Consider the following 16,168-nt stretch of genomic DNA (forward strand, 5'->3'; position numbering starts at 1 on the left):
GTCCCCCATTCCCAAACAGCACCCCAAACCTCAAAACCTGAGACTGGCGCCTGTGACCTTTTCAATACCTTCTTGAGTATTGTGCAGAACTGCCAAGTGGATTTGGAAAAGGCACACACAAAAGGCGATTTGTTTTATTTATTTTAATAGTAATAGTCACTTGGGGCCCATTCCTATAGGCATGTGTATGACGGTCGTTTCTGAAAAGGAAAACAATAGACAGACAGCCAAGCTCATCGAATCAGGAAAGAGTGTGTTTTGCACTGTTCAGAACACACAAGTTTTATTTAGATTTTTTTTCCAAAGATCAAACAAGTAAAACATATTTTTTACTGGGCCCATACTGGTTGAATAGGTGTAAAAAATAAGTTTCGGACTGTTGAGAAATGTATTTGAGTGCAGATAATACCCCCCCACCTCATATTGAATACATTTTTATTAAATTATTAGTATTACTACTTATCAGTCAGTAGCATGCCCCTTAATAAGCTTGTAGGGAATCAGTTATATACATCATGCACTGCTCTGCCTCTAAGGACTACTACAAACAATCCATGCCCCTTTCTGATTGTTACAGAACCAGATAACAGCATCATCAATAATAGAATTCAAAGGATGTTGCACTGTATCTACCAGGCACAATAGTATGCATTAACAGGGTTGTTTTTTGGGGGGTGGGAGGTTGTAAAGGGATACTGTATCATCTCAGCTGCTGCTCCTCATCTTATTAGTTGGTTGAGATTGAAATCCCCAGCTGACAGTACCAGTAATTGTGTTGTGCTAATACTGGAGTCGGCCTTTACGACTATAACTTACTATCTGTTGTGTGTAGAATGGATATATGCTAGGAGCTACTACTGCAGGTTTTGGTTCTGTATCCTTACAATAGCTACTGAGTACACTGGGGGCAATTCCCTTTCACTTCTTTTACCCGATACCCAAGCTGTACAAGCCCAAGGCCCCAGCTGTGAATCTGAGTCATGTTATGCGTGCCAGCTGGATAGATACCAAATTATTATGTAAATATCTAACCACTAGAATTGCCTGTTCCACCAGAGAACATTGCAAAACTGCTGTAAATAATGCTTAACCTCAGCTGTTTTTAAATATGCCACGCTAGATGGAGGAAGTTTTGCATACTGATGACACTTTAAAAGTGGGTGAAGCTGTTAAAATACTTCCATCAGAAACGAGACCGCAAAAAAAAATAAAAAAACAGGTGAATTCCATATTGAAAATAAACAAGCTTGAGATCTGTAGTTGTTTTGAAGGTTATAAAAAGACACGCCGAATACATTTTCTATTGTTTATTTACTGGTATTCAATCCTTTCCTACCACTGATAATACTATAAATAAAAAATAAATAAACAAATACAAAAGTGAACTCCATGCCAGCATGCTGCTGCCACATTAATCCTGCGCTTTAATTTTCAAAGTGATCTTTTCCAATCTGCTTTATTGCTCGGTACTGGCTGTGTGTTTTGCAGTTAATTTTGCTCTTCACAATGAATCTTCATTTTGTTCCTGACACCCTTGTATGTGAATTCCTCATTTCCTGTCTCTTTATTTCTATCTGTTGCCTGGTGATTTGATCATGCTGAGGAATACAAGATTAGCAATCTCCTTGTCCTTGGATTCGTCTCAAGGACACCTGTTCAGGAAGCTGCGTTACAGCAACAATATACCATGTTTTTTTTTTTTCCATCTTTATCAAGATTTCTCGCTTTTAATTGAAATGAATCTGGATATATTTTTCCTCATAAAAACAGCATTGGAACGATGACCAATTAAATCCAAATCCATTTAAAAATGGGAAGTTTGAATGTTAAATTGCATAATACATACAATATAGGATGTCCAATTGGGTGCTTTACGGTATGGCATAAAAATCCATTTCTGTCTTACATCACCCAATGCTACATTTTTTCCTTTGAAAACGGGAGAATCCACATAACTGACCAGTCTTCAAAGTAGCCACAAATTCTGTTCAGAAGTGAGAATATGTTGTACCATGCTATTGAATTAAGCAATACTAATAGTCAATATTGAAGTGGCTGGTGCATAATGGGAGCTGTAGTTCTAAAGAAGATACAAGCAAATATTCTTCAAAACTACTTGAGAGGAAAAGTACATCATTAAACTTCTTACCTCAACCTTGTTTTAAAAAAAATTAAAAAAAAGAACAGAAAAAAAAAATGGACTGTCCAGGAGTGCTCAGGTCAGCTAATATTCTTATTCATTCATTCATTCCAGGGTTAAACAGATCAGTTCATTTCCCATGTAGATTTTCACAATTAATGATATTCTTCCGGGATTGGCTTGATAGGTCTTGCAGACTTTGTCATATTTACTTAAAGAGGTCTGTAGCTCATTTCTTCAAGTGGTATGAAATGGAAATGATTAGTGAAGGAGGTCCTATTGAGATCAGCAGGAATCCAGACCTTAAAATCTGGCCTCTGTTAACTGTTATTACTCCAGCTTTATAAAGTAGAAGAAAGATCACATATCCTACTTGAAACTTCAAAGACAAAAAAAGGTATGACAACTGCATATGATAGTAGGCTTAAATACAATAGTATTTAGGTCAACTATTGTTTTGGTCGTTAATTTTTATCCTCTATTTTCTCTTAAAAGTTTGGATTGTTTTTTTAGCCTCTGGTAGGTACCCTCTGCTTATAAATGCCACTCCTTGAAATCACAAGCTACATTCAAAGCCTTGTTTTATAGTGATTAAACAGGCCCTCTTTCTATTTTTTTTAGAAAGATCACCTTTTCTCACACATATGTGTATTCATCCATTGCTGTTGGCTGCTAAATCAGCTCTATAATGACACAAAACAAAAACTGCTGTATCAGTTATATAAGAAATACAGTCTGTGATGGACTAGAGAGTCAGAGCTGAGGTTAAGAAATCATTTCTCAAACACTTACCTAGAACATTAAGGATCCTCTATTTCTCTGATGCATAAGACCTTCTCTCACACAAGTGTCATACATTAACACATTCTCGATAAATTGTAACAGCAGCAGTTCAAGAAGTTTGAACTTAAAATGATGGGTTTTTTTGTCTAGAATTCACTATTGAACCAATAATATCTGCAACTGTTAATTAGCTAAAATTGGCACGAATAGCTGCACTCTAATACCATGCATGTCTAAGAATTAAAATGATCTAAGCCCCTGTCTCTTATTGAGACAGTATTATTAGAAGTGTGCCTGTTCTTTTTCTACAGAAAGTGGAGATTCATCGTCTCTACAGGAGGAGCTCAGGGAGCTACTCCACTGTCCTGATCAACAGGGATGGTCATTGTTGTTTAGGGAGGATAACTTGATTTTAATGGCAGTTACTAAAATATAACCTACAAAAATGTCTTCTATATTGTTCAGCTTAACTTCCGATATGGGTTTGGTTCTAAGAGTGAAAATCTGTCAAAGCTCATTAGGTCAGACTGCAGTCTCCAAGGCTGTGCTTTAAAATAATCAATCTTACTCAAGTTCCTAATTTTAGTGTACTTTAAAAGAGAGAAAAAAAAACACGCGCAGTTCAAAAATGACTCTGTTAAATGATTTATTTTAAAATACAAACACACAGCTATCGTACATAGCGGTTGTTTCCAAACTCTCCAGGTTTCCAAATGTTTTGAACTCTGTATTGAATTACTTATTTCAAACTTAGCTGTTTTATTCCCGTTGTCATAGTTTCCAAATATATTGGAAACTATTTTGTTTAATATAGGGTACCTTTTCACTGCTCTTTTGTAATTCCTATCGAGAACTGAGACTAAAGATGTACTTACAGAGCAGACCACAGCCCTGCCATGTTTCCCTCAACATTCACAGCACGACAATTAAAAAAAAAAAAAGCCTGAAACTACATCACTGTTATGCTTCTAAACCATTAAGAAAGAAGGCTTTGATAACTATGGGAATGTCAACAGAATTAAAAAGGAAAGATGTTTATTTAAATAATTTAGAAATATGTCAATCTTATATTTAATGGTACGTTATAATATAATGTAATGCTGTAGCTCAGCCTCTGCTTTAAATCTATTTATCTATATTTGTCTTCTTGATGTGAGCTTATTCTTACGCGTTAGCAACCAAGTCCTTGTCTAGCATTGCATTGTAACATATTTGCCCAGAGGCATCATATCTACATAGCCTGAGGGGAATTTTGTCAGGAATCGGTGTGAAAGTATTCTACAATGATATCTTATTAATTAAGATAACTCAATTGAATTAAGTCTTCAAAAAGCCATGCATAAATGCAATGAATTGAATTACTCCCCACAGACGATAGACTGGGGATATGCATGCCACTGTGAAGTTGTACTTCTATATAGAGAACCTCTTATTCGTTTGTGTTGAATCTTGCTAAGGCCATGTTATTGAGAGTAATATGCAAGGTTAGCTCTTTGTTTTGTATAACCTTGGTTTACCTTATTGTAATGTTCTAAACTGAGTCAGCCTTTAGATCTGACTCCATTTAGATCAACTGAACAGAACATGTTATATGTCTCTAGTGTCATTTTAGAAAAGGATTGCTCGAGGTCTACAAGAGCTTTCCATCACAACCCTTTTAAGACATGCATAAGAATAAATCCACGCTTCAAATTACTAATTCATGTACTTGGTTAAATAATGAAGAAACCCCTCAATTGTTTCTCAGGGTTGCTGAAGCCACACAGCTCCTCTGTCTAATCAGTTATCATATTTTCCACAGAAAAGCAAGTGTTAACCTTCCGGCTTTTGCTATGTAAACAGAATGTAAATGATGTTGCTGCAGCTCGCTGATCAGAGTGCTGCTGCTCCATCATGAGTCCATGCTTTCCTTAAGAGATATGGAACCCTTTTCCATTGGCTCATCTGAGGCAGGGGCAATCACGGTACGGATGCTTTTCCACTGGCTATTATTCGAGCTGAGAACCAAACTGTGAAACTCTGGCCTCACAACACATCTGAGTCTGTCTCGGAGCCAAGCAGGGCCAGGGGCGGGGTTAATAATTTCCACCATTATGTTGTGTGAGTCGCTACACTGGAAGCACAAAAGCAAAGAAAAACACAACCACTGGACCTGCCATTTTCAACTCTAATACAGCGCCTCTTAATAGTGCATCACCTACATAACACGTTGCGTGTGACTTTAGTTGCACAGCTCAGGCTGGCTCAGTGCAGCTTAGCTGCGGCTCGGTTGTTCAGTGGAAAAGAGGTGACGAAGACAAGCCTGTCTGTCTTGTACACAGGGAACCACCATGTCACGACACTATAAAGCCTGGTAGAACAGTTGTCCATGTATATAGAATATCATTTAGGGTGCGGTACAATATAAGCTGATAGCCACACCACCAGAGGTCGCAAGTGAGTCACACCTTGAGTGAGTTGAAAATCAACCTATACCGTATCTTACACAGCACCCTATACTAAAATAAGAATAATTGAACAGTGTAGCTAATCTTGATGTGAGGTCATTTCCATCTGGTACAAGCCGTCTGATGCAAAGGCATTTCTTATGGCTGTATCACAACAATCAGGGTGTGTACAATACAAAAAATACTGTATAGCGTGCTTTACAATCTAATAACCACTCTGCAAGAGGTCAGGTGGCTGTATCACATTGGTATCAGTGTCTACTGCGTATTATACAGTTAGATTACACACCCTTTGTCAGTGAAAGGGAGCGAGAAGCAGCAGTTAAAGAGCTCAGTTTTCTAGTCACACATAATCCACTATTTTCCGTCATTACTACCATATCTCGGAGCCCCTAAGGGCTGGCCCATTCTAATTCTTCAAGCATACTTCCCTCATGAGCACCTGTAACCCAGCACCCCTCTGTGTCATTTTTCACAAGCCTGTGTAATTGTTCAGCGCATGTCAGCAAGGTTTAGAGTTATTGTCTATTTTAATTAACTGGTTATCAAACAAGAACATTTCATTAAGGTACAATTACCAGCTAATTCATTTGGGACACCCAATGTCAGGATTACAACCACAACATATGCTCCTTACAGCATAGTTATTTTTAATACATCCAGACCCCTAGACTCCGACATCTCCAATTGCTAATGAATCTACTAACTTTGGAATAATTTGAAATCCTTAGGCATTGTAATTTATTTAAAAATATCTGTCGTTCCATGAATCATTAGCTGTGTTAAATGAATTTTAAATTAAAACTGCTGGGAGTTCTTTGGAGTTCATTAAAAGGCAGCACGCTTCTATCAATATTTAAGTGGAGAAATTTAAGGTCACAAGTTTGATTTGAAAATATTAATACTTTGTTTTAAGTTGGCGCTAGAGAAATTAAATGACAAAAGGACATGGCAGAGATTACAAATCTTCTAGAGTCCCTCAGAGATTGAAGATACCGGTACATTCACCATTCTCCTCAGGCAAGGCTTTTTCACAGAGGCTTTTATGAGGATGTGCAGAGAATGTTAAACGATATCAATCAATCTTTATTTTATATAGTGCCTTTCATAGTGGACCACCATCACAAAGCACTTTACAAGATGCAGTAAATACATAATACTTCAATTACAGAGAAATGCATACCACAAGATATACAGTAAAAACATTGCATAATACATTAATTACAGTGGAAAGTACATAATACATGATAGTAGCATAATACATTAAATAGTATAGTAAATACAGTGGAAATTGCATAGTACATGAAATAATACATTATGGTTTCAATTAAAAACATGAAAGATGAATGCATTTCTTTTTTGCCTGTGACAATAAAACGTCTGATAGCGATCATTATTTATCATTTGCAGGGGATAGTTTTTATTTATTTTTTATTTTTGCTTTTTTATAAAAAAAAAAAAAAGATTCACTGGATGGTCCTAACTAGAAGTGGACAGTTAACCAGTAACAAAGGCAGTCTTACACAGTGCAAACTGGCTGATGAGCAAATGCATACTGATTGATTCATGTTCTGTTGGGATTACTATCTTAAATATGGAGAATGATCCTTTACAAAATCTCGGATGTTTCTAGTTAGTTACGTGACTCCCGTCCTAAATTCTTACAGTACTTTACGGATTGCCACTCATGTCTTGCTATTAGGTAGCACCATTTATATGACTGTAATTCAGATTTTAAATGTCCTTTTCCTTTGTTTTCATTAAAGTAATTTAAAAACCTGATGTAGAGAAAATGATTAGGCAAGCATTTGTATTTGCCGAATGTCTGCAGGCTCCCCAGTTTAGTCCAGGCTACAATGGCTGTGACTCGATATTTACCATTACTGCTTCCTTCTATTTCACAGGCATACAAGAGAAAAACAGAGGCCGCCAAGAAGGAGTACCTGAAGGCACTTGCCGCGTACAGAGCCAGCCTGGTTTCCAAGGTAACGGGCTATGTCTTTGATATACAAGGGTCAGCGTAGATATGGCGATGATAAATTGAATCGAGAAAACCTAACAATCTCAATAAGAAATGTGCTTCAACAAGACCATATAGAAACAGAATCTCCTGACCAGGGAGAAAAAAATACATGGCAACAAATAGAAATTAACCTGATAGATTTTAGGCTACTTTCACATGAGGAAAAGAAAGATAGCAGGGTTAACAACTGCTGATCTGGTATGTTTGATTGCAGAGTATCAAGGTAGTTTGGCTCATAGCTGAATTTATAAATTGTACTGTATGTCACCACCAGTATTGCTATATGCTAAGATAGTACAAAATATACCACTGATAACACATTATATTAGAGTGGTCCCCAATACCACTAGTACAGGCCATTCAAATGTTGTATACATAATATTAGCCTTGCTGCTAGGCATGTAGGGGGTACATTGGATTAGAAATACACTGTAGTGCAGCACAGCTTGTTACAAACTGACATGGGTTCAAAAACAAAGTGCTGTAGAGGTAAATTGACAGACAGAACATATACTGGTGGAAGTGGTAGATTTCCAGAAAATGATCTGGTTTTGATACCCCGGTCTGTTTAAATGAACCCTATTCTTATTTGTATGCCTATTCTTTTTGCAGACGATTATAAGGATGAGAACATGTAGATAGCATCATAGACTTTATACAGTACTGGTATTTTTAGACCTATTTGGTAGGTTGTTCCCCAAGTTACAAGAATATGATTTATAGTCATATCCTTTCCATTTCACAAAATCTGAAGTCCACCGTCTTACGTGGAATAACAAAAACACTTTTCCTATTTATTCAGCTGAGTTGAAGTCTAGCAGATCAGCGTTAATATGATGTTTCACCAGTAAAAGTGGCAGGGCACGGAAAGAGGTACAACAGACTGCTGGCAAGAACAGGTCTTGGCTGTACTAAGCCAGGACTGGAGGAACATTGTTTATGTTTTGGATTCATTGTTTAAGTTTTACTCGTAAACATAAATGTTAAACTGAGACATGAGACTGAGACACGAGACTAGTGCCAACAAGGCCTGTATCACTGTTATTCCCCTGTATCCAATCTTTGTGGGGTTTCATTTTCACTGTGATCTAGGAAATAACTTGATTATATGTTGTTTACCTCTCACAGTCGTTATTGTGTTTTTTTTTTATTTAATACAGTAGGCTATGTTAGATACAGTGTTGTTTATTTCATAAGGGATACAAACCTGTACAACACATCTGAAGTTTTGGTTTGATAAACCGTTTCATCAGCAATCAAATACTTGGCTTTAAGAAAAGTTCAAAGAAATGAATGTGCAGAAAACATGACCTGCTCAGAATGCAACTGATGTATCAAATGCACACTGTTTGTACTGTAAATTACTGTAGAAAAAAAATACTTTGGCAAGTCAGGCTAATCACACCTGCAGACAAACAGCCCTCTTTATTTATGACTGTAATATTTTTATGCATTCTTTTTTCCTTGCCGTTATTCATCCTGTGTTTTAATAAGCCAGACTGTTTTACAGCACAACATAGCTCACTTAAATTAACTACATCCCAAAAACAAGAGCCATGATTGCAGACAGAATGGTTTATTCATCAAACCGTTCCCATGGCAGGATTTATTGGGAATGAATCTCGTCTGTCATTTTGTGTAATTAAATATTCTGTCAAATCTGTAATGTTAATGGATGATTGATGTTTCTGCAAATCGTCGGGCATTGAGTCTTGTGAAGTATGGAGAGAGGACTGTGAAATACGTAGACCTTTAGGACTCGGCACAATTAATTAAAATTTCTGGAAAACAGATGTTATGGGGAAAACCATTTTTCTTTCTGTTTTAATAAAACCGAGATGACAAGCATTCAAATCAGCTGAGCAGACTCTTGTGAAGCAAAGGAGATTGTAAGACACACAAGTGCGATTGCTTGAAAGGAGAAAAAACACGTCAGTTACCTCTCTGGGATAAACCGGCTGTACAACTAGCTAGTTAATGAAATTTAAGAGGAATGCGTCAGTGCTGTAAAATGCTCCAAAAAAAAATCAAGCACTAATTAGAAGTCGCGTGTTTCGGATTCGGTAACGTTAGCAGGGATTTTCCTTTCAAGAAAAAAGGATTTCAAAACTAGAGGAAATGCGTTGAAGGGTACCCCTAAACCCAGTCACTATTTCATTACTCGATTGAAGACAGTCCATAGGATTCTTACATTTTAGAAACCCACTGTGTAACTGAAACGTCCAACTGAAAAATGCAGCTATATAATGAACATTACAAAGATACACGTTAGAAGTACCGTTTGCGAAAATAACATGCACCCTGTTTATAAAGTGCTTGGCTTGAACTGCCTTGGGTTGCATCTATTGTGCAGCACACACCCCTTCTGTATTATCCCACCATCGAGTGTACTGCATACATTGTATAAAACCTGCAACCTGTATGTAACATGTATACAAATGTGAACGCATGGCCTAGAATTATGCAGTGTGTGTGCGTATGTGCACGCCTATAAAGTTGTGTTTTGCTATATGTGCATTAACGCTGTTCCCTCACCAAAGAAAACCCAAGCATTGAAACCCATTTTGTTTACACTGCCAGGTTACATTTATCTTTTCAAGTTATTGTCATGGTGATTTCTTTTGGCATACAATTTATTTTCATCCCAAATAGTCTAATTCCCCTCTTGAACCCACAAATATGCACTCATACATTTATCCATCTGCCCAGCTATCCATCGATCATATCGGTGGCTTTGTGCAATTCATACAAATGAGGGCCATTACCGAATAGCCAACACTGATAGATCATGTTAGCAGTTGTGACAGGTAATAAATACTGCACACCGGTATTTAAAATATATGCACTCCCAATGGGATGACACTGGAAAATATATTAATGAAATAATTAAGTCTAGCATATGGTCCCTGCCTACCAGTGCTACATGTCTAAAATAGACCATGCTTTGTAATGTGTGTGACATCTCACTTGCAACAGCTTCAATACCTGTACCGTATCTCTGCTTGTGATGTGTTACTTTTAGCAATCCATTAACGAAGATAGCGCCATTGTGTGATGGATAAAATAATTATCCTTTGCCATATGTCACTGACAGTGCAGCTAAGCAAGTACAGTACAGTATATTCAGAGTGCACTACCTTTTTTTCCATATTCAATGCTAAGTCCACCTATGTTGTATACACATGTTGCTACAGTATGGCAGGACTTCCAGAGCTGTTCCTTACTGCAATGTAGCACGGTAAATAAAGTAAAAACAGTGGCCTAATTCACTGTACAAGCATGGGAAGAACATGATGGTTAACTGCAAAATAAACATGCAAATGAAAAGGCTGTCTCTCCTGAGCTGCATGTCACTGCTAACTCCTGGTTTAGCAGCATTTGCTGGCTTAAAGGATAACTTTTAAACACTACTTGAAGAAGTGTACTTGTCATCAGCTTTGGCCGACAAGGCTATATTGAGTCCTCCTTTTAACTTAAATTTCAGCTATGTTCTGGATATAAAATCATATGATATTCATAATTTATTTTATATACAGTATGTGAGTGATATAAATAGTTGGCCACTTCTTAGTTGATATGTGGACTATAGATGACAGTTTCATACATTATAGAAACACATATGAATCCTAAATATATCACATGTCTTCTCCATGGGGGGGGGGGGGGGGGCTGCTCAGCCATTACTTCTTTGATTCCAGTCAGATCCACACTACAGCCTGTTTTCTTGTGTCTCTTCCCACAGAGTTATAATGACCAGGTGGAGGCGAAAAGCCCCCAAACAAGCCAGCCTTCACACATGATGCCACCAAAACAGCCCCTGTACAGCGTGCCACCACAAGCTTCTTCAAGCTACCTGGGTCCCGGCTCGTTCCCCTTGTCTGACCTTCAGAGCTACGCCGGTCCCCAGCGCCACAGCCTCTCCAGGCCCCTGAACCAGTCGCAGATGTTGCCCAGCATTAGTGCCTCGCCACCCACCACATTTCAGATCAGCCCACCCCTGCACCAGCAGCTCTCCCTGCACCAGAGCTCCATCCTCAACCAGCCAATCCGCATGCAGCAGGTCCAGTCGCAGCCAATCATCTCCCATCAGATGGGGCTACAGGCTTCACTCCATTCTCCCCCTCCTGGCCAGCAGGTTGGTTGCTTCCTTTTATCTTTTATTCTTCTGGATGGCACCTTAGTGCTTAAATATTTAGTGTGGTAAAGTAGTGTCTAGCATGACAGTCTACCAGGGCAGATGCATGGCAGCAGGTCCATCACTGAATATTCGGCTTCAGCATGCTTCCAACCCAATGGTTTGTTCCTGACTGAAGTCTTTTTCCTCCCAGGGTTTTCCTCACATTCAGTCAGAGTACCAGAACAACGTTGGCTCCCAGTCTCCAGGATCATCCAACCCTGCTGGGGGACAGAACCAGGAATGGGAGAGCGAGTACTGCAGTCGGGAGTGTGGAGTCAATCACTGCAGGTAAACACAAGCAGCATGCAGCTGATTGGGTGTGCAAGGGTTTGACTTTTTCATGTTAGAATTATGGCTTATGGTTTAATAAAAAAGACAACCTATTTCTTTTAGGGTTTTTTTTATGTGTACTTTTCTCTTTCCTTTCTTCCAACAGCATGTTACCAAGGGATAAGCCACTCTACCTCACTTGAAGCTGGGACAAATTGACAAAAAAGGACATCTGGGAACCCCCATACTATATATATTTTTTTTTTTAGAAGGATTTCAAGCAAGTCCTAAAGACTACTAGTAAGCCTCTTGCCAAGCACTTAGATTCACAGGCCTCAACTGAAGCCTGTGAGAGCACTCCTGTTATTTTTAAACCATGGGCCTCCTTTTTTGGGTCATTCAGCTTTAATATGTGAAGACAGAAACTTGTTTTTTGGTTGTTATTTTATTTTAAATGTTTTTTGGGTTTTTTTTTTGCTTGCCACCAGCTTTGCCATGGACTTTTCCTATAGGGAAGTAAATGCTTGTAGATTCAACACAGGCCTTGGTCTAGTTGGCTAAATTAGGCTGGATCCATAGAAGTACATTGTGTAAAGTTGCTGAGAGCACTAAGTCTGTGCAGAGAAAAAAATAAAATAAAAATAAGCAAACTTTTTGTGTATCATAACAGACCTGTCAAGGTTGATTGATCTGTCACAGTGTGATTGTAAATATCACTTTTTATGGATGAAATTGGGGATTGAAATCCAGATCATTTGTTTTATTAACTCGGATTTACCATTTCGCTTATGAATTTTATGTTTTGAAAGTTAGAGGAATGTTATTGTAATGGAGGGTTTCACACAGTAAATATCATGTTAAAACTGCGCTTCTCCCAGTAAAGGCTGAAATAAGATTAACAGTTTGAAGGAATTCTTTGTCACGTTGCCTGTCTGACAACATGACTTGACAGGTCTCTTCTGTCAAGAATTACCGCTAGTTACTATCCCAGCCTAACAGACTTCTGTCCCCAGCACAGCTTGTACAGGTGAAAATGATAAATGTGAAATATTACTAAAGATAAACATAACAGTGGGTTTATAGTTTTCAGGTAGTTTTACTAAGTGTTTTAGAATTGTGTTGAATTCATCTTTCTTTTTTGTGAAAACATTTAAAAAAAAAATAAAAGAACACATTTTATTTTCTAGGGCATACATTTTATATTCACTGTAGCACACTTTTAAGTTTTTAGAAATTGATTAAGAGGGAAGCTATATTATTTGTGTATAAACCTGCCAAATGTACTTCTTTTATTTGTAAAGCCAGTGACAAGGACAATTTTATATCTGTGTTGTATGGCATTATACTATTCATTTTACTGCCACTTGCCCATTGTCTATTTAATTTTAATGACTGGTTTCTATCTATTTATGAACGATATGAAGTAACATTTTTAGTTTTTTCATTTTGTTTTTGTTTATTTTTTACATTTCTTGTGCTATGGTGCTTTCTAACAGCATCGCCACATTCATTTTGTGTCACAATGCTTCTTTTTTTTTTCATTTGTCTGTAATAAAATGTTTAAAGTGGAATTCACGTGTTTGTTTGCTTTTTTATTGTTACTGGTTGAGGGGAGATTGGTTATTTATCCCCTTTAATGTATATTCTGATTGGAATGCCCTTGGGAAGCCAACGTGTCATTTCCATAGCAACAGACTAGACAACCACAGACCCAGTTTTAAACAAAGATGGCATCACCAGATACATTTTATGGCAGTACTTATTTTAATGTTGAAACAAAAGCAATAAAAGGCTTAAGTTTGACAGTTTTCAAGCTAGGTAATGTTCTGTAAAAAAAACATGTTTATATCGATTCTTTTCTAACCTTGGGAAAACAGGAAGACCTTTAGTCTCTTAGGCTATTACTGTCAAGGGCAAAATGCTGTGATGTTCTGGTTTATTGTACATCCCACCCCAGTGAAGTTATCAGGGTTTGGGGAGAACCCAAAACCCCTTTACCATGGTTTATTTATCTAAGGTGACTGGGTTGTGTGAACTTACGCATCAGCTGCAGATTCACAACATCTCACCCGAAAGACGGAGCACAAGTGGGTTAAGTAACTCATTCAGGGTCACAAAATGAGTCAGTGAGTGTGCCAGGATTTGAACCGGGGACTTTCTGTTTACAAGCCCCTTTTCTTTAACCACTGGACCACACAGCCCCCTAAAAAGTATCACCCCTTTCCTAACGTATTGTTACTAAAATTATCAGGTGCAATCAATCAGGCATGCTTAATCTGGGAACCAAGTTAAGATCAACTGTTTCTCCTCAATATATGTCTGGCTCTCTTCCAGCAGGTAATCAATTAAAGATTTACAGAGAAACCTGAAGATTAAGGAAGAGACTGATTGCTGGCACCTGCTTCCTGTTGTCACATATTTTAAAAGGTTGACATAGAAACAAACAGACATGCTGAGTTTAATTGTTGTTCAGTATTTATGGGAGCTGTGTCCTGAATTTCATGATTCCTTGGTGACAGCGGACTACCCTACATGCTTCCACAGTTAACTTTTCTGTGTGCTCTACCTTATTTACATGCACACAAAAAAAAAAAAAATTCTCACTTCAAAAGTCATGTAACCACAGTTTTCAGAAACAAATTCAGTTTTCCAAAAGAAAAAAATATGTACCCACACACTGTTGCAGTAGTTTTTACTGCACACAGGTACATTGTGCTACAATACCAACATGCATGATGTTTCTCCATTGGTTTACAAGGAAAGAGTTATTTGCGATTCAGTACTATATAAATATAACAACATTTCTCTGAAGTCAAATAACATGAATTACACGTGGTTGAGGGAATTTTTTTTTTTTTAAAACCCTTTCCATTCTACTTAGGGCACTGACCCACTAGGAATTGGTCTAAGACCAGCAGAATTCCTTTACTTGATAATCTGACCCAGTTACCAGTTGGCAATTTTGTTCAGTCGCATCAGATCTGGACTCTAATGAAAACAGCAGCACACATAAGGTCTCAAATATCCCAAACTCTCATCATTACTGCATTATTAACACACTTGCATGATATACAAGAAACCCACTAATCTGAGAATATCAAGGCTCTGACAGAATGTTCATTAATTCCAGGTCCCTGGGCATGGTATCTTTATTTCAAATGTGTGATCGCAGTTCAGTTCCTACCTCCTTTCATTTAAGGACGCAGCAGTTCAGTAATGTAAGATTAAACACCCAGCAGCTCTGCTTGGAAAAGCAAACACACAGTTCATGTACTGGTAAAAAACAAAACAAATAAAAACATAGATATACTATTGATATATATTTTTTTATCTGTCAACAATATTTACATATTAAAAATTCAACGTCAGATTACATTTTAATTTTGACACCGCTATCCTCATATCAGCTTTTAATAAGGACCAGATAGTTAGTTGTTTTTTTGTTTTGTTTTGTTTTTTATTATTATTCTGTACCTTCAAAGATAGCGGTGCCATCATTAAAATATATTTGCAGCAACAGTAACAAAAAGAGGAAATAATGTGTTTATTAAAATAAATCCTTGTGTTAGTAATGGTCCCTACATAATCTAAAAGGTATTTAAAGCCTTTCAATGATGTCACATTTTTTACCTTTCAGCTGATCCTTATGGTGGTAGATCTAAATAGCTCTGTATTTAACTCAATGTAAATAGCGCCTGCCCCCACAGACCAAGGTCCAATGGTTCAGGATGTTTTTAAGGTGTGGTGGCATTGTCAGAATAGGCCTGCCAAAAGCTCAGACTTACGTAACTGATCTCCCATCCAGTTCATTCCTTCTGTGTCTATTTCTGCATCGTGTGATTCCAATAGCTCCAGCCACAGCGCTTTTGCCTCAGAAAGAGCAAATTAAAAGAACCTTTGACCAATGCTTTAGCATCCATTTTCTTAACTCTTACAAGCTTCATTAAACTTTATTACTGTTAACCCCTTTGCTGTGCAGGCTCTTCACCTGCTTGAGGATATGCAAATATTTCTAATTGAAATGAACTTCCACTGTGAAGTGTAATTTACTGCCAGCATATATCTATATATATATATATATATATATATATATATATATATATATATTATATATATATATATATATCAATATAATATATATATATATCACCATGAAAAGCAACAATATTTACAATGTATGCACTCGCGAAGCATTTCTCTCCTCATTCACTCAATGCCCCTATAGTTATTTCTTCTATATATGAAGTATATTCCATATGACATTATCAATGAAAAATAGATTCTACATATGCTTAAGTATACAATTAATTGCATGGTAATTAACTAGA

General features: G+C 37.3%; 1 protein-coding gene across 5 annotated transcripts in view; it reads left to right on the forward strand.

Moving 5' to 3' along the window:
- Positions 1 to 13,387, forward strand: part of LOC121319258 (TOX high mobility group box family member 2-like) — a 100,714-nt gene extending 87,327 nt beyond the window's left edge. For 4 of the 5 annotated variants that reach the window (XM_041256499.1, XM_041256500.1, XM_041256501.1 and 1 more), the window contains 4 exons: positions 7,275 to 7,355; positions 11,136 to 11,528; positions 11,722 to 11,858; positions 12,007 to 13,386. In XM_041256499.1, coding sequence (XP_041112433.1) covers positions 7,275 to 7,355; positions 11,136 to 11,528; positions 11,722 to 11,858; positions 12,007 to 12,043 — 648 coding nt within the window. In that variant the 3' untranslated portion in view covers positions 12,044 to 13,386. Of the gene's footprint in view, positions 1 to 7,274; positions 7,356 to 11,135; positions 11,529 to 11,721; positions 11,859 to 12,006 lie in introns of all 5 variants that reach the window. The other variant, XM_041256502.1, reaches the window with a different exon arrangement.
- The last annotated feature ends 2,781 nt before the right edge of the window (positions 13,388 to 16,168 follow it).

Source organism: Polyodon spathula, chromosome 8, assembly GCF_017654505.1.
Source record: "Polyodon spathula isolate WHYD16114869_AA chromosome 8, ASM1765450v1, whole genome shotgun sequence".
NCBI lineage: Eukaryota > Metazoa > Chordata > Actinopteri > Acipenseriformes > Polyodontidae > Polyodon > Polyodon spathula.